The 23,398-nt window shown below is 38.8% G+C and overlaps 1 protein-coding gene across 1 annotated transcript; it reads right to left on the bottom strand.

Annotated features, from left to right (window-relative positions):
* Positions 1 to 21,234: 21,234 nt before the first annotated feature.
* Positions 21,235 to 23,134, bottom strand: LOC134649850 (trypsin alpha-3-like). Its single transcript, XM_063504684.1, has 4 exons — positions 23,088 to 23,134; positions 22,525 to 22,729; positions 21,787 to 22,045; positions 21,235 to 21,557 (listed from the first exon to the last, which is right to left on the bottom strand). The coding sequence occupies exons 1-4, from the start codon at positions 23,119 to 23,121 to the stop codon at positions 21,252 to 21,254; spliced, it is 804 nt and encodes a 267-aa protein (XP_063360754.1). The 5' UTR covers positions 23,122 to 23,134; the 3' UTR covers positions 21,235 to 21,251.
* Positions 23,135 to 23,398: the final 264 nt, after the last annotated feature.

Raw genomic sequence — 23,398 nt, 5'->3', positions numbered from 1 at the left:
CTACTGCCACGTACATATTTCTTTTCTCTTCGCTTTAATGCATATTTGTCTAGCCTGGAAATGTAAACTTTTAACGAGATCAAGAGATTTGTGACTCGTTTTAAATAGTTTTATTGTACTGCAAATAGAGCAGCCGCTCGTAAGTCGTAACGAACTTTGGAATTAAGGGCCCACTGATTAACAGTCCGCCGGACGGTATCGGCCTGTCAGTTGTTCGGAACTGTCAAAATTTTGTTCTAACTAACAGGCCGATACCGTCCGGCGGACTGTTAATCAGTGGGCCCGTTTAGAGTTTATAGTTTACACCGCGCATTTCTTTTCTATGCCACTTTAGTTAAATTTGCATTACTGAAAATTACTTACAACATACCTACATTTGGAAAAACATTTTAAGGCAGCAAATTAGGTTATTTGACGAGTGTCGGCACATATCGAAACATTAATATTTAGGTACCTATTCCAGAAAAAGTAAGTTAATACCGAATTAATTTAAATCTTAGATGTCCATATCTGGGAACAAGGACCTTAAAGTAGGGTGCAAAAAGAGTTCACGTCTACTATATACCTACTATGCTTCCTTCGCCTGCTATACGCCTCTAGCTATTAGGTATGTATGTATATATCCTTGGTAATATACGTGAAGATCTCACAAACTTCACACGACTCACCTACGACCCGGTCCTTAGCAAACAGTGGATGTTGGGGAGATTTACGTTAAAGCGTTTAATTAATTTAAATCTTAATAATTAAATTACTCGCTTTAGGGCTTTATAATTAGACGACGTAAAAGTAGTTTATGAAAAAAGGGTGTTTATGACTTACTTACCTATTGAAATAAAACTATCCTTCCTAGCCCTTAATTTAGTATAACCAACAAATGCTTCTGTTAAACAAGTTAAAATCTCGATGAAGAAATGCTTAAACTAAATAGGTAGGTCTAAGTGAGGTAGGAAAAAGAAAGTCAAGCTGGGTGAGTGCTGAAAACTTTTTCGTGATTGTTTCTTAAGACATTTAATGATCTGACGATCAAGTATATGAAGTACCTATTAGGTAATAAAGTTGATTAGGTACCACCTACCTATTCTACTTTATTTCTAGTGGCAACTGGGAAATTGTAAGGTGTGGCGTCAATGATACAACTGTTGGTGTCTAAATACGAATATATTCTGTTAAACTAACGCGTACATGTTATTATATACTACCACTACGTACGTGTGTGGGTGAGGCATAGTACACATACTACACCTCCCCCCTTGAAGAAAAAAAAATGATTAAAATATAAAACTTAATCTATTTTTTTTTTACGTAAGCATTGAATACATTGTAGTAAAACATTGATTACAAAAAAAAAGGATTGTACATGAAAACAATCAAAGCAGTAGATAAATTCAAATTTAAAAGAAAATTAGGCACAGTTGAAATTAATGTGCTTATTAAATCAAAACAATTTAACTTACAATCAAAACGTACAATTGATATCAAAATTATGGCATAAAAATTTATAATATAAGAAAATATTTATGAATGCCTTGATGACGAATCGAACCACTTTATTTTAATTACCGTTATATAACTTACTCTATGAAATATACCTACTTAAATACACAAAAATAACTTCATTTACTTATTTATAAAATATATATTAAAATTAATGATAAACAAAATTTATTAAAAAAAAAAACTACTAATATGTATGTTAAGTCTAATAAAAATGAAAACACAAAAAAAAAGATAAGCACTTAAAAACTACACTAGACATATTTATTGAACTAAATTCAAAAATTACAAGAACTATTTCCAAATTTAGTAGTGTATTCGTCAATACAATTCGTTTCCTCGTCCTTTTGATCTTACTTAGTTACAAACATAGGTTTGTTACTCGTCATTGGTACCTTATAATATCATTTCTAATTTTTTATTGTACATTATCAGTTCCTTGCAAGTTATTTTATTTTGACGTCATTCATTTAAATATATTTTCTTTGTTTTATTTTATTTAATTTATTCATTTATAGTGGCATATTTTATGCTTCACTGAAATCAAAGGGGTACGCAACGCTTTTACTTACGTGGTCGTGGTGGTGGTAATAAAGTCATCCACCAATGTTTCACAACAACCTTGTAAAGTTCGTTTTAAATAATATGTATCTAGTCCTGGCAATTAATGTCCAATTATGCACGATTTTAATATATTCACTTATCCCATTTTCACTTTGCTCATTTTTAATCACAAATGTCCAACACAATTTTGTTTAACATAGTCCTTCAGCTTAAAAATTTGATTTTTCTCCACGTCCTTGACTGGCAAGAGCAGCGCGCTGCCAGTGCAGCGCGAGGCCGCACTGGCAGGATCGCCATGTAAGGTGTGGCGTCAATGATACAACTGTTGGTGTCTAAATACGAATATATTCTGTTAAACTAACGCGTACATGTTATTATATACTACCACTACGTACGTGTGTGGGTGAGGCATAGTACACATACTACAAAATGTTAACCCAAATAAAGCTCGAAATACCCTGCGTCTGTAAAGCGAATAAAAAAAAATTTGAAACCCACATGCGTTGAAAACAATTGTCAATCCCATGTCCCATCCATTTCGAGCAATTTTGTCACAAAGCCAATAAATAAAGGCTTTCGTCAGCGTCAGTTCCTGGGAAGATGTAAAAAATGGCGGTGTTGTAAAACAAGTTAATTAGTAGGCTTGCCGATTGTCACAATAGAGGGTTGACAATGTGTGACGCCCGCCGGGCCGGGTGATTTACTTGTTACACAAGTTGGAAGTAGAATAAACATGGGAATGAGTGACAGGGAAAAACCTTGGTTTCGATATTTTTAAAGTGATGGAGTCTCGGAGTCTAATATTATGTACTCTTTTGAACTACATATATGAACTCTTAGCGCAAAGCGACCTTAATTAGGTATGAAGTAGACTTTATAAATGCAAGTGTAAGCAAACAGCTAAGTAAAGGCTTGACTTGACTGGAGCAGACGTGCGGTCTTTTAGACGAGCAAGACTAACCAGAATTTCCTTTAATAACCTAAAACATGATTTAGTGGAAGATGCGATAAATAAATTTTAATTACAAACTGTGGCCGCGGCTACCGGAAAAACGAGAGCTAAATAGGGCAGAGAAATGGGAAGCTACCTAATTGTAAATTAAAAAGTTCGCGGAGTTACGACACCACAGTCCACAATGACGCCCGGCGGGTGGGTCCCTCACCCCCGTACCCACGGGGAGGCGGGTGGGCGCTCGCAGAAAGCGTGTGACATTTTGTTTTAAAATATTGTCCGCGCGAATACATTCACGTGGATCATTTTTTTAATCATGTTTGTTTTTTTATTCGCTAAAATCCTCACCTTTTCGTTCGCTCAAATCAACATGGTACATATAACAGCAAAAATATTTGTAATTCAAAACATCGATAAATTTATCACCGGATCACAGATACAGGCGTCTTAATTACCATGTAGCGGTTAGAAACGCAAGCGCAATGGGCGTGAAAGCTCAATACACACTTCCCTATCACAAACAGCCACAGTGTAAGAAAATTCTCGTTAACATCCCTGCATGCTTCAGTTTTTCTAGCGTAAACGTAGGGGTTATTACTTAGCTGTGGCAGGAAGGTAAGCGCACCAAATATTGTTGTGTCAAGGCCGTCGGCTTTCCTCCGCATTCCGTCCCAGCCGCCCACAGGGATATCTCACGGTGCGTTACGTAACATTTAGACCACAGAACATATTAAAGAGGTTAGAACGGCTATCGCGCGCAGTTAGTATCGGAACCGGTGTCGCCGCTCGTTCCTCTCCACATTTACTAACACTCGCGCAACGGTAGTAAAAACTTGTGTGCCTGGTGAATAGATACGCCTCCTTTAGACAGATTTGATGTCTGGCTTCTTAATTTGAACGTTATTGTGGCGCAAAAGGCATGTTTACGTTTTTCGGTCAGCGCGGGCGAGTACTAGCATGCGAGCGTTTGCTCATAACCGGCGGCGACACGTACCCTGCTCGCATCGCCATTCTACTTGTTCTGTGATTTAGACCAACTTTCGGCCGCGATTGACACATTACATTTCTTTTTAAGGTTCCGTCAAAACCCTTTAGACTACCGTGGAGGTGCTGACATTTAAGCATTTAAACAAACAACACACGGAATGTTTGGTTTGGGAAGATCAGTTGGTGTAGAAAAGGGATTAAGTAGTACTTTTATAATCAATCTACTTTGGCTATATTTATAAACTTAGAATGGACTATTCGATTAACTTTATTGTATTAACTTAATATACATTTTTTTATGTCATGTGTCCAGTTTTTCGACAACGGTTCTAAGTTCTAAATGTTAACAAGAACTAATTTGCATGTTAATTAATATTCAAAAAATACAAGGTTATTTTAAAATATTTAATAGATCTCTCTTGATTGATAAAAGCTCGCGCGAATCGCACGAATCGAATAAATAATTGAGAATTGGGTTGACTTTTGGGTGGGCGAATCACGAATCGATTGTTGTCACCATGGACCTAGAATATTACGGACGGACTGTCACCTAAGACAAACTGTGACACTGCAATGGCGGCCGGTTTGAATGTGTGCGTGTAGACGAGTGTTACCATGTAACACAAATTCTCCCCTAATGGTGAAACAATTATTTTTAATATCGTCCTAGTTTTTTTTTTATTTAAAATTATAAATTAGGACAGTTTTACGTTAGACAATAAAAAAGCTGTGTACGTATCTGATTTTATAGGTCTTGAAAATGCGCAATATTGCACAATTACTTTGTGCAAACATTATCTTCAATACCTAATGATATTTAGCATCGTAATGAAATCAGTTCGTCATGTTTTTTTAATTTATACATTTAACTTGAAACATATCTGGTTTTCAACAAAAAAATTATAATACATAACAAACAAACGTTAAGTATCGCTCCTTAGTATCGGGAAATTAGCATACCGACCTAGTTTGAAATGCACAATCAATCATTTAACCATTTACCTAAATGATCTCTTAATAAATAATGATTTAATAAGAAGGGTATCAATTACCCTACTTTCGGGAAATTACCCTATTCATGTTACTGGTCACACTCCTGTTTTGCAGTTTGATAATTTATAAACAACAAATTATCGTGATTTTACGTACTAATTGATAAACTTAAGTATGAAAAGTTATTCCGTGACTTTTTTTCTTTCGATCGGTACAATTCTAGCAGGATTTAACTACGCATGCCGACATATTTTATATTTTTCTTCGACATGTTTACTTCAATGACGTTTCGATTCGTCTGACGGCAAACTGGTGGATGTGGGCTGTCAATGTGTGTGTGTCACGCGTAAATACTTAGAAACTGGTGGATGTTGGAATCACAGCTGTGTTGTAAGCGAAACTCTGTCCGTAATATTATAGGTTCATGGTTGTCACTAGTGCGTAAAATAGCACTTTTCGTGCGTATGTCGAAAGTGTCGAAACTTTAAAGTGCCATATGTACTGTAAAACGTTGTTCGATACACGTGCGAATAGGTAATTCGCAACTCGTGTCGATTTAAAACACTCCCTTCGGTCGTGTTTTAATTTGTCGACACTCGTTTCGAATTTCCTCTTTTTCGCACTTGTATCGAAAATAACTATTTGTTTTTATCAACTTCAATAAATGAGAAAAATTACATTAAGAAAGCGATTGTTATTAATTACGTGTTAGGCTTCTTCTAGTTAAGAAATCTAAGTTGAGGTCCCGTAGTTTATGAAAAAAACATTGATTTCATTTTTGATAACATTCTAAAGTTTTTGTCCATTTGTGACGAAGATGTAAAATAAATTTTAACACCAAAGTTCACTTAACGAGTTCTACTTTTCTAGACACGTAGCAGCGTTAATTTTACGATGTTCTTCTTAACCTACCTCTTAGTTGAAATGAATTATGAATGTTTACTGTTAACTATAATGCACGACTGTTATCTCCTAGCTTTTAAATTAATGGACATATAAAACGAAAGGACTTCATATAAAAATTAGACAAGTAAGATGAAACTATGTACTTATAAGCTTATAGTGTCGGCACCATTGGAGTTACAAGCGCTCATAAGCTACGGTGACTGCTTAATATCAGACGGGCCGCAAACTTGTTTGCCGCTATCGTAAAAAAAGAAACAAATGGGTCTTCTATACAAGGAAGTGTGGTGGCAAATGCCGATACCCCTCTACCGGATTACACCGAGTGTTAATTAAGTGTAAATAAAACCATTATCTTACCGATGAGGAGCTTAAGTGCATTCCTATTCACACGATTGCATCTGTGAACAACCGGGTGTGCGCGAGTTGAGACAAAGCGATATAACAGAACCTACTCTAGAAAATATTTAGGAAAGAAAACTGGGCATAATCTACGTTGAATAACTACACAGCTGGTTAATTTAGTTATTGGTCGCTCGTGGTTAATTTTGAGATTTTTCGCTTGCTCGGATATCAATATTAGCACTAGCGGTTATCAGCAACTTTGTCCCCTTGTAAAACTAATAACTATTTCTATAATTAGGTCTCTCTGAATCTATGTAATAGAGAATAATCCTGCTAAAGAAAGTACTTTAGTACCTACATAAGAGAAACTCCAAACACTATAAATAGTGGAACAGTATTAACTACGAAGTAAATTACAGCAGCAAAAGTTGGCAGTCGTGACCAATAGCCAGTTTATTTTAAAGTTCATTAAATACAATGATCACGACAGACAAAGGCTGTTAGAGCTCCCGAACTTTCCCCATTTCGAGGTAAATTCCGTAAACTGGTATCCCTGCTTTAGAACGAGAGTACGTGAGGCACTTTAAGGTTAGTCCACATTCGTCTAAATTTTAAAGAATGACAGCTATTAAAATATGTAGCAATAATTCAGCCTATATACGTCCCACCGCTGGGCACAGGCGTAATAGCTCCCCTCATGCCCGAGAGGGCTTGGGCTATAGTCTCCACGCTGGCCCAATGCGGGTTGGGGACTTTACATACACCATTTATTTGCATAAGCAGACACATTACATTACTTAGATGTTATCTGCAAAGAAGTCAAAGAACTGATACCCTGGTAGGTCATGGCAAAGTAAATCATAACTAGGTACATAAAATAAACAAATTTAATTTATATTCGTCAGTGGCAACGCCCCGCCCGATTGTAAGCAGTCGCCGAAGTAATCATATTTCGATTTCCAGTTTTCGCGATAGGTCCTCAGAGGCCTGCCCAAAAATCCTCTCCGACCGGTCTTCGTGTCATGCTCTCTCCTCATTCAACGAACGAATGAAGAACTACGATCTTCACATCGTCGGTCCACCTTGCTCTGGGCTTTTCCACACTGCGTCCATTTACCCACCTTTAACAGGTTTTTATAAAGAGAATGATGATGATGATGATGATGATCCTTCCGGCCGATTTCCGACCACTACGACTCCTAGTTTGCTCGGCGCTCGTGCGCCCGAAGATGGCTGACGTAGCCGATCTTCGAGGTGAACCCCCGTGCACATTTAGGGCACGTGAGGACACCAGCCACGTAGTGGTATGAATGGGAGCAGGCTGGCGCGTTTTCAGCTCGTCGCGCTTAGCGTCGAGGTCAACTTTACGTTGCTCCTCGAAATCGCGCACTTTGTCCTGCACCAGCCTGCGCCACTCAGGACGCTGTGCTGCCAAACCTTCCCACTGAGAGGGCTCGTATTGCATAAAGAGAATACTATAGTACAGAAATACGTGTTTTTTTACGCAGTGAAAGTTAGTCTTGGCTGGAAATTGAATAGTGCCAACGAACTAAATTTAGGCAGCTATTTGAAAACTTCGCCATGTGCGATGAATGAATTAGAATAGAATATGTAGTCTATTTTTGTGGACGTAGTATGGCTGATCGTGGTTTGATTAACGAAGTTACAGACTTGTTGAAATCTTACTTTAATTTTTTCTCCGCGTTTTATCCGACTTTAATTTGTCAGGAGCTTAAAAAGGGACTGCTATCAACTAGTGTTGAGTCGCTCACTCGTGAGGCACCTCACTTGTACCACTCATTTTGTTAATTTGTCGCAGTACTTCGTACCGCAAAAATGTCTTACTTCACTCCTCTATTCATTTTACTCATTTACTCGCGCGCATCACAAACACCTCTTGCCACACAAATCAATCACACACTTCAAATTTCAAAAAAACTCTTATCCGTTCAAAATCACTCGCGAGTCTCGCGACCCTCAAAACTCATACACTCCTCACAACTCGCAACAGAGTCCCTGGATCGCGCGAGGCGCTAGGTGCTCGCCTGCTCGCCGACACTCAAAACTCAAATGTCTCAAATGAAGAAACGAGTAATGATCCACACTGTCAACTGCCGAACTACAAACCTTATTGCAACGACAAAAGGTCCACCGAGAAATGCGTTGAGTTTGTACCACTCACCGCCTCTCTGTGACATGAACCCCTCAAAAATCCTTTCAAAATGAAACAATGAATTAGAAATACCCAAAGAATGAGTGAGACCGACACGCGACGTACTTCAATATCGCTTCGCGTCACCACCGAAAATACGTTAAGCGTTAACAATTAAACACGAAAGACAACAAGCGTAAGCGCTGCAAGCTTTCATACATCTTAAAAAAATTGTCGCTGTTGGAATTAATGGAATAGTTGACGCTGAAAATATGCTAGTACCTCACCTCATTTGAAGTAAGACATTGTAACACCTCATTTTAGAAAATGAGGTACTCATACAAACTCATTTTAAATTGATGTCCTACCCATCACTACTATCAACATGTTGACCCTTGAAAATGGAAACGGCACATCAGCGCCAAATTTGTCTGTTTTTACGTCAAAATTATTACTTTATTCATTACTTTACTTAGCGCTTCCCGATACTTGATTGTAATTCAAGTTTCATTAGATGCGGCTTTTCTTCACAAAAAGTTCCCTTAGAATGTAGTAATTTTAGGGGGTGGTGCGCCCTCCCTCGGGGCTGGCCTCTTAGCGCCAGGGATATTGTCTTTGGATCTGTATTTACTGCAGTATACGTAAAATCTGGAGAAAAAAAAGAGGAGGAATTCCTGACTGGAAATTAGGCAGATACTAACACTGGAATATGTCTATTGTTTATTTTAATATAGATGATGACTACAATTTTGATGTTGTATGCTGAAAATTCCTAACAATATGTTTTATGACATATGGATCAAATGTTTACCTATGTCATGTTATTTGCTTATTTTAAGTGAATCTTCGACTATATTGATTTGTGAAACTAGTTTTATCTTATTGTTATCTAATTACTTATATCTTATTATTTTATATCCTATTATTGTCTATTCAAACTATTACATTTATTCAAACTTATCCCTTGTAGGGATAAGTTCGCCTTTGTACATTGTATACTTTCTTTTAATTGTATCTTAACCTGTCTTATGTACAATAAAGTGTTTACATACATAATACTAACTAACTAAAGTACCTACTAAGTAAACAAAATTAATTACTACAAATAATCTATTACAATACAAAGAAAACATACATTGTGGCTGACCTTTGCCTATCCTTATTAACAGCTAGGCTTTAACTTGAATATAAATTCAAAATACGTCTCAGCTCAGCATATTTGCGAGAACACATCTGTCTCCAGTTTTCATTACATAATTTAAGTAGATATCATGAATAAGTTACAATGCAGGCTAGGCTTAATGTTTCATGTGTTCACTTTAAGCCACAGACAAGACATCCTCCAGACTGAGCATAGTAGCGCTACCCCCTCTGCCACAAATATCGAGTCAAAGTATCTTTGTGTAACGTGACGTCCGAGTCTTTGAACGGACCAATCACGGCACGGGACTCGCTCACCTCGTCCCCCGCACCCCAGTATTTTTGGCAGCATCGGTGCATGAAATAATTGCTCTAAACTCCGTCTAGAGGATTCCTAGTCTATGCTCTAAGCTCACTGATAATAAATCAGGCAAATTTCGTAGGTACTCTAAATAAGAGCGAATAGACGCGTGCTCCGCTGAAAATAAAATTTCTAAGCAACAAGTTCGAAGGCTAACTTTGTATGAAGGATAGTGGAAGGACAACAAGTGATATACGGCTACGAAGCTAGGCGAGCTGTTTGCCTAGGATATAACAATTTATATCGTTCGTATAATATATTCGCTTCTCTATCGCTCGAATATGCAAACAAATGAATCGATTATGATATGCTACATATCGGTCCAGGTGCGAGCCAAGGCGTCTGACGCTTCGTTTTATACTTATAGGACGTCACGTGATCACCGATCACCCGTCATAGAAAATGAAATGTTGCACTGTGTCATGTCATGTTTGGCTCTCAGTGTCATAGAAACTGAAGTTGTTATTTTTTTTATTTATTGAATTGGTTTTGCCCAGCATTGTAACCTAACCTACGAATTTAGGACGATTTGGCATGATCAGTGTCGAGTTATGTTTTTTTTTAAATATACTATGTATGAAAAAAAGTCAATATAGTTCAAGAACCGCTAAAACCATACAAACCATAAAAAAATCGTGTTTCTATGGAAAAGAGGCAGAAACCGAAATTACCTTTTTAAACTTTGTCGATTGAAGTGGGTTTTGGCCCGCATTGTTATGTTAACCTAAATATGAAATATTAAACGAAATTTTAATGCTTGATTTGTGAATGAAAATACGAAAATCGCTATTGTATATGGCTATATAAGATTTGAGGAACCTGATGTTCCGTATCCGACCAAGAGCCCGTTTCTGTTTCTGATGCCCGTGTTTCACGTTAAACTCACTGAACTGGGCGACCGTGTGTGTCAAGGTTGCAAGAGCGGTCTGTCTGGAGTGTAATAGAGTTCATGACTTTACAACTTATTACAAGTTAATAAACCTTTTCAATTTTACTATCGGATTAATTAAATTATAATGGCAAAAATGTATTCCTAATTAATCGGTAATAAAGGTTACCATGAGAAAATTTAACGTACTTAGTTAAGTTTGGTTAAGTTTCGCACATTGCTTTTATAACTAAGATGGTTTTGATCGGAGTACCTTTACGGTTGATAAGCCCTTGTATATCTGCAGAATACATTGCGAAGCTGCTAAAGAAGGCTACATTATTACGAGTACTAGCTTAACCAGGGACTCATAGAACGACTAGATATATTTTATTACTCTGTAAGAAACACATAAATGCATGTGCAGGAAAGTATACGTACCATCTCGTGATTACAACTAATCATAATAATATCAAGATATAATGAAAGCGAATTACATAATAGGTAAACATTAGCGTTTATTGAACAAAACATGACAAACATGACAAAAAAAAACAATAAATAAAAACAACTTAAAATAACAACGGGGCACCTACGAAACTACTCTTTGGTGATAGAACCATTCTGTCAAACACAGGTTGCCAACAAGGTGACCCCCTTGGGCCTGCGATTTTCAGTCTAGCAATTCAACCGATAATTTCAAATTTAAATTCTAAATTTAATCTTTGGTTTCTAGACGACGGCTCCCTCGGCGGAGACGCCGCTACAGTCCTACAAGATTTAAAATTTATTATTGACAAGTTTTCAGACGTAGACCTCTCCTTAAATTTTACAAAATGTGAAATTTTCATACCTTCCATTAGAAAGAAAATCCGAAATACTTACAAGCTTTAACGCCATCCTGCCCTTTCTGTTCATTCCAATTCATCTCTTACACTTCTAGGTTCACCAATTTTCGACGAAGCCATCAACCCTGTTATTAATTGCAAATTAAATCTGTTTAACTCCACATCCAACCTGTTATTCGAAATAAATCCCCACATGGCCCTTTACATCATCCGTTTTTGCCTTTTCACTCCAAAATTCATGTATTTACTTCGATCCTGTCCGATATGGAAATACCCCGCCATACTTTCATCAATTGACAGCAGTCTCCAAACCACTCTATCTAAAATTTTAAATGTTAATTTTGACCTTAGATCATGGACCCAAGCGGTTCTCCCTGTTCGATTTGGTGGCCTGGGTGTTCGCTCCTCGACCAGCGTCGCCTTGCCTGCCTTCTTGTCTTCCGCTTACTGTTCGCTGTCTCTCGTCGGTAAAATCTTAAATCTCCCTCAGATTTCCGGCGCTGAGATAGCGAGCTTGGCGGAGGCTGAGACCGCTTGGTGTGACACGTGCCCGGGGGCGACTGTCCCGGCCACTAAACATGTCCAGAGAGCCTGGGATACCCCCGGCCTTAAAGCTACTCACGCGTCGCTCATAGAAAATAGTCCGGACGACTCAGATCGCGCCCGCCTATTAGCTGTCTCTACTTACGAATCGGGTCACTGGCTGAACGCCTTACCGTCACGCAATATTGGTACTGTTTTAGACAAAAACACGTTGAGAATATCAGTTTGCCTGCGAATTGGAGCCAAAATATGCTCCGCCCACACCTGTGCTTGCGGCAAGGACGTGGACCAGCTAGGTCGACATGGCCTCTCTTGCATCAAAAGCGCCGGCCGTTTATATCGCCACGGCACCATTAATGATTTGATACGGCGGTCGCTTGCTACCGTTTCTGTGCCTGCTACTTTAGAACCCTCAGGCATGGCGAGAGACGATGGCAAGCGACCGGACGGAGCCACATTGGTGCCGTGGAGACTGGGTAGGCCTTTGGTGTGGGACGCTACATGCGTAGACACCTTTGCGCAGTCCCACATCCAGGCTACCCGGGCACAGGCTGGCGCTGCTGCCGACCAGGCCCAACTACTCAAGCGCCGCAAATACTCATCTTTACTGCACGATTATGAGTTTGCGGCGCTTGCAGTAGAAACAATGGGTCCTTGGTCGGCGGACATGAAAACTTTCATGGGGGACCTGTCGACACGGCTGGTCGACGCCTCGGGAGACCATAGGGCTGGCGCTTACCTCTCCCAGCGCATATCGCTGGCAATACAGAGAGGTAACGCAGCGTTATGGGCTCCATGCCGCAGGCGGACGTTTTAGAAGGGGTGTTCTTTTTATAACTTCTTTTTATATTCATCTTTTTTTAGTTTAATTTTTTAAGTAGGTTTATTTTAATTTTAGTTTAGTTTTTAAATATTTAATTTATAGTTAGTTATTATATTTACATGTCAAATAAAATTAGAATTAAACTAAAAACTATTCTAAAATAAAACTAAACTAAAACTAACCTAAATCTAACATTACATAATTAGGTCAATGTCGCTAATATTTTTTTGCTTTTCAATCGTAGGAAACAAAACCATCTGCTTTTGATTGCTGAAACTACAAGCGATCGCTGCTTTGTCGGTGAAATTATCAATTTTGTTGTTCGACAAAAAACACTAGTAGACGGTATAGTCCCTATGGCGGCATTAGCCACATTGGCCTTACATCGAAATGACTAATTTTAGGTTTGGTTAAATGATGTCAAAATTCAGTTCTAGGTGCATGCTGTCAAAACTTAGAAAATCTTAAATGATTGATTTCACTTGAAATCCCAATAACGTGCAAATACCGCGCCTTGCGATCGATCGATCAATGTTATGAATCGTGTTTTTTACATATGTTACACTTTGATTAAAATCGCGTGCTGGTAGTTAAACGTCAGGAAATCATCAATGTTAGCAAAAGTGAAATCGATATTAATTTAACAGATCTATTAAACGCATTGGTGCAAATGGTCCTTGCGCTAACGTAACAAATGTACCTTTGACAAATGGTTTGAATAAGTTGTAACAATTGTAAGTAACTATGTTACAAGTTAACACCAGTCATCGCTATCGTAAACAAAAACAGCAGGTAAGGAACTAATAGAAAGTTGTTAGCGGGAGTTTTTGTCATTAGAGTCTGTGCGGAAAGAGAAGAGTCGTAGAATGTATAGGATCCCATACATTTCACGACTCTTCTCTTTCCGCACAAACTCTATCTTGTAGCTTTTGACAAGGTGACTTCGTTTGTTTCTGAACACTTCACGGTTGAATATCGTGGAATGCGCGGGTACTTATGACCTATTATGATTTGTTCGTCTATAAAAAACGGTAGAAAGTAGTAGGTACCTGTGCTGTACCCCTAGTGTAAATTTCATTCGATACCGTGACGTGATGTAGGTACCTACGCGTTTGCGTTAAGTGTCATTTTGTATGGGATTTTGAGTTCCCAAAACGTCCCGCTTGGCGCGCTGTTCATAATCCCATACAAAAGTAGACATAACGCAAACGCGAACGCTCGTCACGCTATCGAATGAAATTAACTGATTATGATTACGATAAAGATAAAGGAGTCCGATTTCTGAATCAATAATTTGTTATGGTTTTGACACGACGTTGACAATCGTATTAGTGATTGAAGGGCATCTCAGACACGACGTTCACTTCATTTCACATACCAATCAGCGTGAGCGATGTTCAAGGTCGTATCAAAATTAGTTCAAAACCAATTGTTAAATCTAAATCGGGCTCGTGGACGCTCAAAAATGTTATCGAAAGTATTTCGTAAATATCACCGAAGGAGATTAACATTTTATTTAACTTAGGTATCAAATCTGTGTAATCATCAAACATTTGACATCACAATTGACTTTCCAAGGCTTACACCATATCAACATGACCGCGATAACTCATTTAAAAAGCGTCGTTTACCATTTAAATCTGTTAGACGCCGGTAATACGTTATTGATATTTGTGAACAGCCTGGATAATAATATTTGTGTTCGGATTGCCAATATAAAGTAATCCGCCGTGGCTTTATGTTAAGTAAGAGCAGCGCGCGTGCGGGCGGGTCGGGGAGGCCAGCTTATACTGGTCTGAGTTACGGTGTCCACAATAGGGAGGTAGGGTCGTTCACAATGAGCCCGCCGCGTAATTGTTAAGCTGAACGGGGGTTGAACGGCTGTCAACTGCTCTGTCAGACTGAATAGTAAGACTGTTTGTTTTTACACACAACACTATTTCACATTATGAACCTAATTACAGTTATGGATGACAACATGGTAAGAAGTTATTGTGTAGGTAAGTACCTACATATTCATTGACTGTCTTATGTTTAGAAGAAGGAGTGAAACCAATATTTGCTGGTACCTAGTTAACTATTGATATTTACCCAATATAATATTGTATTCATATCAATTCATTCAGACCGCAATACGCATAATACATGCGATAGCATTTAAATGAGGTTTTATATAAATTTAATGAATGCTCATTAACACACTGACCTATGTCAACAAATTAATAAATAAGCTGAGTAGTATACATGTATACCTCGACTCGACGTTGATCTTCCGATGGATCCACTTGAATGGTAAAGTGTTTAAGCCGAACCCTAACTTGTTAAGATGTTGTGATAAATAAATAGCTTGTTAAGTAGTGAACAATAAGCTGCATTACAATAAACGTCTAATAAACTTATCGTACAACCAGAGCGTGAATGAAGGTAAGTGCCCTGATCCTGATACCGATCAAGCCGCGAGAATACAATTCATCCCTTATTAATTATTTTATTGTAAGCATAAAGGATGTCGTAATCGTCAGAATAATAATATCACCGCTCCGCATAAAGAACCCTAAGTAACAACACAAGCGTAAAAATGACACGCCATGCCACCAATATGTTTGTGTGTATTAGATTTATATGAGTGGGTCACACACATGCAAACCAACCCCGAAACAGGGGCGCTTAGTGTGGGGGCTGCACACTCGGAGACCCGACAGATGGCCACGCACACACCCGCTGCCCGAAAGGGAAAGCTACACTGTGTAAACAAATCGTAGGGCGAGTGCCGTCCCTCTCGGGTACAAAGACGTGTGTGTCACACGTATCTGTGTGTTCGTTTACGTAGATTGTTCTGTGAAATTGCCAGGTAATAGGCCGAGGGCTATAGCATTACACCTACTTATTGGTGGGTTTAGGCGCTCAACGGCCTAATCGAATTGAATATTGGCAACAGATTGATGCCACTGACTTTTGCATTGGAATTCATTACAGACTAAATGAGGGACTCACATGAAACGGTATCGTGTGCTTTGCCGCTATTAGGTTGGCAACTTTATCACTTTGTTCACTTTGTTGATGGAATTCCCAGCTAATGGTAACAGGAAATTTCGGCGTTAAAATTACTCGGAAATATCCTCATTATGTTTATTGTTATAATCAGTTACTTAGTCAAAGATTTTTAAATTATTTGTGATTTTACAGAGCTACCTAGTAGGATTTTTTTCTAGGTTATTACAAAGCGTTATAAGTATAATAAGCGTATTTTAATACAAAACGTTATTTCTTTTGGTCAACAAATTGGTGTTAAAGTCATTCCCAACCCAGGTCTGTTAAATTCCTCGATTCAAACAGTTGACAATCAAATTAAATCAGTGAAGCGTTAAAAACGGCAGTCAACAAATAATAGAAGAGCAAGTGACAACAAACGGATCGAGTGTCTGTCGAGAGACAAAGCTTATGATTAGATGACGTCAGGCGGTGACGCGGAGGGCGTGACGGCACCGATTACAATTGATCCGAGTAAGACGGTATCTGCGGCCCGCATTCCCTTTTGCTTAACGAGAATGGGCGAGTCGAAGGATACCTACGCTCTCCAGTAAAGTTGCGCTCTGTTCCTACGGATCTCGGGTCAATTTAGACTGGATCGCCAAAAAAAATATTTGGCTGTCGCGACACCAAGAATGTATACGGCCTGAAACCCTCTTAGTTTTAACATATTATTTCTGATTTGATATTACTTCGAATGCAAGCAGGGGGTCGACAACGCGCATGTAATACCCCTGGAGTTGCAGGCGTCCGTAGGCCTCGGTGTCTGCTTACCATCAGGTGGGCCGTATGCTTGTTTGCTAGCGACGTGGTATTAAAAAATAATTCAAGTTATTTTTTATGAATGCACTCGGGAAAACCAGTAATAGTGATTCTTAAGAGCCAACAGGAGTGGTCATTTCTTCATACAAACGTACTCGACTGTTTCCTCCGTGGGTTTTGAAGCTAGAGCAATGATTTTTTCAACACAGATTAATATTGTCAATATCTGTGCCGGACCGTTTTGCTTTTTTTGATATTTTTGTTTTTTAAGGTGCTAGAGCCCTTCAAAAATGGCCAAAATGGCCTAATTGACTATGCCGCAATGAGACGCGTGCTATTCAAAACTGATATCAATTAGTCAAAAAAGCAAAACGGTCCGACACAGATAATGTCATTATCATTTAGATTTCCAAATTTGGTTACGATTGGTTAAGTTTTGGAGGAGGAAACAGTCGAGTACGAAACCTCGATTTTTGAGATTTTTACGCAGGGTTTTTCGCCTTGTCCTTATCGCACTAGTTTTAGGAGCCGCTTCCGTTAGCGAGACGGGTATATTTACCTAAAATATTTAAATCTTAGCTCCTGTTGGCTCTTAACGCCTATATCTAGAGATCACACTTACACTGCCCTCTTCTTCTTAATGCCCTCAAAAATTGTGATTGGTATAATCTAGTTGTTAGTTTTACAATAACAACTTCGTGTTCGTAACTGTGAGCTTATGATTATGAACATGCCATTAAATTAAAACCCATTCCGATAAAATACACTCAAAACTACAATAACATCGGTAACTAATTAGAGTTATTAACTTATTAACGTATCGTTTGTTAGGTACCAAAATAATATAATTGCTCATTTATGTTCATACTTGTTTTACCACAGTATTTTTAATTGTATACACGTTGAATGAAGTTACAACAAGCAACAACGGTTGCACTCCGGGAGTGCCGATAGAAGTGAAAACTTACCTCACTATATTACCGACGCCCGGTAACACGATACATACGTTTAGCGGAGGTATTCTATTTATTTATTTTATAATATTATTATCATTCTCAAATAAGATCACACTTTTCATTGTCATGTTTATTTACCTACATCCTGCCATGACAACGTCAAATTATTTGAACATAGGTAAAGAGTCTTGAAAAGGAGTCCGCAACATAAATGTCAAATAACATTGAGTTTTTCTTTATTGATTTAAATACCATTTAAATTATGAGTGGCCACCTTACGGGGCTTACGGTCACGTGATCGCCTTACGTCCCTTACGGTCACGTGATCGCCTTACGCTGTCTCGAGTTTATCATTTTTTCCCCACCTCAAAAAATGCCCAGCGCCGCTAAAGAAGTTTTCACTTCAAAAAAATGAAAGAGTGTGACTCTAGCAAATGCTTCCACTTGGCTTAGCTTAGTAACAACAGTTTTGGTCAACATTGATGGTGAAATCCCTAGATCAGATTTCTGAAACTATATGGGTACATGCACTACTACACTCAATATGGGGCTCTCCATTTATTTATTTATTTAATACCACAACTCATGTAAAAAAAAACACGGGACGGTAACGCGCATGGGACATGTAAAGGATGAAATCCACGCGCATAATATACATGTTAATATATTATTCCTAATGGCGATACAAGTTCACGAACGCAATATATGTTCTTCAATCCTTATAATTTTTGTCGTAAAACTAAAAGCGAGTCTTCACCCTTCTTGTCATTAAAGTATCCCAACAAACCCCGCAACAGGCTGGCGAATTATGACGACGACTATGGTATTGTTAATTCGAAGTCACCCCAAAATTTATTAAAGGCCGTGAGAGCGAGACGCACTTCGCGTAGCGCCGCGATGAAAGAGATAAAAAACCTCTAAATGAGGGGGTGTCGTAAATAATTTCTGTATTTACACTTACAAGGTCTTAAATCCTTACCGTAAACAAACAACCTGAATAGCACCTTCAGGAGCAGAAGATAAAGTTGTTTTTGTTATGTAATGGTGTGTTAAAAGAACAATGTGGTAGTTCAGAATAAGGAAACCGATTACGGGTCGGATGCTTTCATCGTATTTAACTAAGATTACAAAGGCAAAGCTTTGGCGACAAAAGTTAATTAGTTACTAGAAATTAATCTTGACGTTGCTCTTTCGCTACTTATAAATACCCGCTTACCTCAGCTAGGGAATAAATCAAATTATTTTTATTCTCTTATGTTATGTCATTATGTCTCACGGAAGTTTTGTTATTAAGATTGGCTTTAATTTGTAACATGTTTTATTTATTGTTTTACAGATGTCGCAGACTCCGTTTCTTATGAAGATGTACTATGAATTACTTAATTGACCTGCCAGAGCCAAACTGTTCTGCACTGGGCCCCAAACAAACCCAGTGCGGTGCGTTGAGTTGAAAGGCTGAGAGATGCATGTTAGAAATTATCAATAGGTATATGAGCGGTTCATCAATAAAGTATTTCAAAAAATTCTAGTTATATATTCACAAAAAATGTATCAGAAAGTTGAATTCAGACAAAAATATAGATTGCTATATTATGCTTATTAAAACAAAAACCTTATTTACAACGTCGAAGCGATAGCTCGAGGGGTGCGAAAATGCATCCCCAAAGTGAGACAAGTGCTTACTTATCATAATAAAATCTGCAGCGGATTCAAATTAGACGATCCATCACCGTCCCTGGACTTAGTGACAGAGCGAACAACACTTCATTCATGCGACAATCTGATTAGCTGGGTGACTAAACAACTTTTTTGATTTTATTTTCTTGATATACTGTTCATAATGGTGTTTAAAAAGTTATTGCGTGGTAAAATTGTTAAAAAATACTTCGTATCTACGAGGAAGGCGAAATAATAATTTGACTTGATATCAACAACAGATAAACCGAAATACTTACCATTATTTTCCAGTATTTCGGGGTAGGTATTTTTTTATTTTATTTATTTTCAAATTTACCACTCACTTACCTAGTAAACATTTATATTCTCGCCAAACTGCTACATTTGATGGCCCAAACTGCTACGTTTGATGGCCCAAACTGCTACGTTTGATGGCGCAAACTGCTACGTTTGATGACCCAAACTGCTATGTTTGATGGCCCAAACTGCTACGTTTGATGGCCCAAACTGCTACATTTGATGGCCCAAACTGCTACGTTTGATGGCCAAAACTGCTACATTTGATGACCCAAACTGCTACGTTTGATGGCCCAAACTGCTACGTATGATGGCCCAAACTGCTACGTTTGATGGCAAAAACTGCTACGTTTAATGGCCCAAACTGCTACGTTTGATGTCCCAAACTGCTACGTTTGATGGCCCAAACTGCTACGTTTGATGGCCCAAACTGCTACGTTTGATGGCCCAAACTGCTACGTTTGATGGCTCAAACTGCTACGTTTGATGGCTACGTTATACATACATTAAATAAACTCCTTGTTTCTATGAGTATAGGTATGCACATGATATATGTACATCTCCTTTCTGCGCTGAGCCGTTTGTTGAACTGTTATTATTTCGGCACAAAATTAATTTAGAAAATTCACTTCGCTCTAATTGACGACTAAGTCTATTGACCGACGTAAATGAAGGCGAAAATCAATGAACTCTGAAATTCCCACACTCGTATCGCTTTCGTTTCTATTGTGGGAAACAATCGGAATGAACGGACATGCATTGTTAAACCCCAGTCCGAAGAAAAATCAAAGGTGGAATACAATTTAAATTTATTAAAAATTTGAATAATATAAAGTAGTCAATATAATTCAGGAATTTGGATAACTGACCCATTGTTTCAAGTAAAGGTTGCCAAACTGTTAGAAAAAAAAAACGCATTTAACTGATTTGCAGAATCTGAAACCAATGTGATCCCATAAGTGTTCCGTGAACAAAGTTTTGTACGGAACACTAAAAAGACACCTGTTCTAGGGGATGAAAGGCGATGAAATTCGTCGTTCGTAAACTGGGGGCCGATTTTTGAATTTCGACCGCTCGATTTCGTGTATTTCGTTCAGTAATATCTCCACTACTAGGAATGTAAATTCTACTAATAGAATTGAAAACGAGTGGTCAATACCACTAGATTCCCAATGTATATCGCTCGTATTTCAAAAATCAGCATTACGCCGTTTTCCACCGATTTTCGAGTGACAAAATCGAGCGATATAAATTCAAAAATCGGCCCCCTGACCGTATAAGATTGTGAACATACGGCCGAAGCCGTGAAATTTATAAGTAGGTATAAAGCAGGTTACCTACAAATAATTGAACTGAATTTAAAGGTTCATTTTAATCAACATTCAAGTAGGTAAACGGATATCCGATTCAAAAATTACGCGATCTGTGATATTACTGTAGGTGTACTGTAAGAACCTAACATTGGATCTTGATAGTTTCGCATCGCTCACGTTGAGACATTTTCAGTTTACCTAGGACAAAAGACTAAGAAGTCAGCTACCTTCATCAGATCATTAATCCCAAATATTTGCAAGTTTCCCATTAATCCAGGAGTAGTACATAGACACCCTAGTGTACACGCCAGGGTAAGATTCTTCCGCGCAGCCTTCACCCCAGGATACTATGCCGACGAGGAGGTTGTCAGAGACGAGGGGTCCTCCGGAGTCCCCCTGGCAGGCGTCCCGGGCTGGTGAGGAGGCGCTTGCACATAGCATGCCGGATGTGATGGCCGCGATGCGCAGATACGCGCGAGCGCAGGTCGTCTGCTCGACCACGTTCACTTTAGCAGCGAGCAGCGCTGATGACGCGGTTCCTTCGAACTGCATGTAAGGAAATGTAAAATCATATTTGTTCCTTAAAATAATGTTGATCTTCAAAAATATCTTTCAATATCGAGTCTGTAGGTAAATCATTTTTTTATGAACTATAATATTGATTTTATTTATATATATATATAGGTATTACTTTAGTTAACATATGTTTAAACCAGAAATATCTTATCCTGACATTATCCTATTTGGCTATTCTAAAATACTGCTGATTACTTACCGAGGTAGTTCCATATCCCGACACCAAAGCTTCACTCCCAGCTGGCAAACTATGGTTCGGCGGAGCTAAAGCTACGTTCTGGACATTCTTTCCAAACTTCATCTTCTTGGAAGTGACCAAGACGGCAATGTCATTTTCCAGGGTGGAGGAAGAGTATTCCTCATGCACATGTACTACGGAGATTTCGTAGGTAGAACCGCCGGTCAGTCGTGACGAGGTTCCCACTACTAGTCGGAGATATGATGGTTCTGTGACGTAACTGGAAGAAAGACGGGCGGGCAACATAAAATTTAGAGCATGAGTGGTTTTTGAACCCTATTGGTGCTCACAATATGAGAATCGCACTCATAGTTGGATCACCATCAGGGTTCAGTAACCGCAACCATAGTACCTATAAAACTACTATTTCTCTATTGGGCGAAAACGCGTACATTTGTGCATCATCTGTTGGCGTTCGCGTCATTTGTCATTCTTTCACTCTCTTCACAGCATTTACTATTGTGTTTCTGAAGTACTAGGCTTCCATAAATTCCTTTTATAACTTTTCTCATGCGGGCTGTACACAACCGTCGAGACACCCGAAACAGGCCGAGAACGAGTGTGTACATACTGCTCTCGTCTGATCTCGCTCTTTCTCGTCTCATCTCGCGCTTCTCCGATTGGGTGGGACGACGAGTGTGTACAGCCTGCATCAGATGAACCCACACACTTTCACCGTCGGGGCATTAAAAAGCTCACCTATCTCCGCAATGACCCGCAGTAAGGGCTGCTCGCAGGTTGATGATGACTGCCCCACACATATGACCCCAGCCGGAGATGACACGCCGACGTAGCGTCGCCTGGTATGGCACGTCCGATATGTCCACGGTGTAACCGTTTACTATGCGTGCTGACTCTTCTACAGCATTCTCAATAGGCACTGATGCTGCAGCTACAAAGAGACCTGCAAACAAAGTCGTATTTCTTTTTCGTGTAGGTCTATAATTTATATGCTAGGGGTATAAGACCATAATCATTTTGCGGGGGTAAAGTTCTCTTCTACTCGTGCGCGAATTATTATAAGGCGGATAAAAATACTTCGAGCTTCAAAAGTATGTATGCCTAATAATTCACCTAGAGCGATTAAGAACATAACCTAGGAACTTCTGCAGCAACTTTAATTGCACACAGTAAATAAATTATATACTTACGTTAAACACATGTAACCTAGTCTACAATTCAGGGCATATAATACTGGAAACTCCACACATAACTCAATTATTTTGCAGATTTATAGAGCAGTCAATTTACATAAAACTTACCTAGCAAGATATATTTTTGGGTAGCTATCCGCATTTTGGCAAGTAAAACAATCGACTAACGCAGCATTGGCATCTCATCGATAGTTGCAGATACGTTATCTACAGGAGTGGCACTCGAGATCTCTCTATCTCAGTATACTTGCTTCGCGGTTTTTCCTTAATCATTCATAATGTTATCATAAATGCTCATATTAGGGCCACCCCACATCTAGCGTCTTTCGAGCGTCGGCGTCTACAACTCTATGGCCGAACGTTGACGCAACGTCGACGCAACGTCATTTTCCATAGCGCTGACCAGACGCCGACGCTCG

The sequence above is a fragment of the Cydia amplana genome, chromosome 7 (genome assembly GCF_948474715.1).
Source record: "Cydia amplana chromosome 7, ilCydAmpl1.1, whole genome shotgun sequence".
NCBI lineage: Eukaryota > Metazoa > Arthropoda > Insecta > Lepidoptera > Tortricidae > Cydia > Cydia amplana.
Note: the sequence above shows the minus strand (reverse complement) of the source record. Positions and strands in the feature narration are given on the sequence as shown.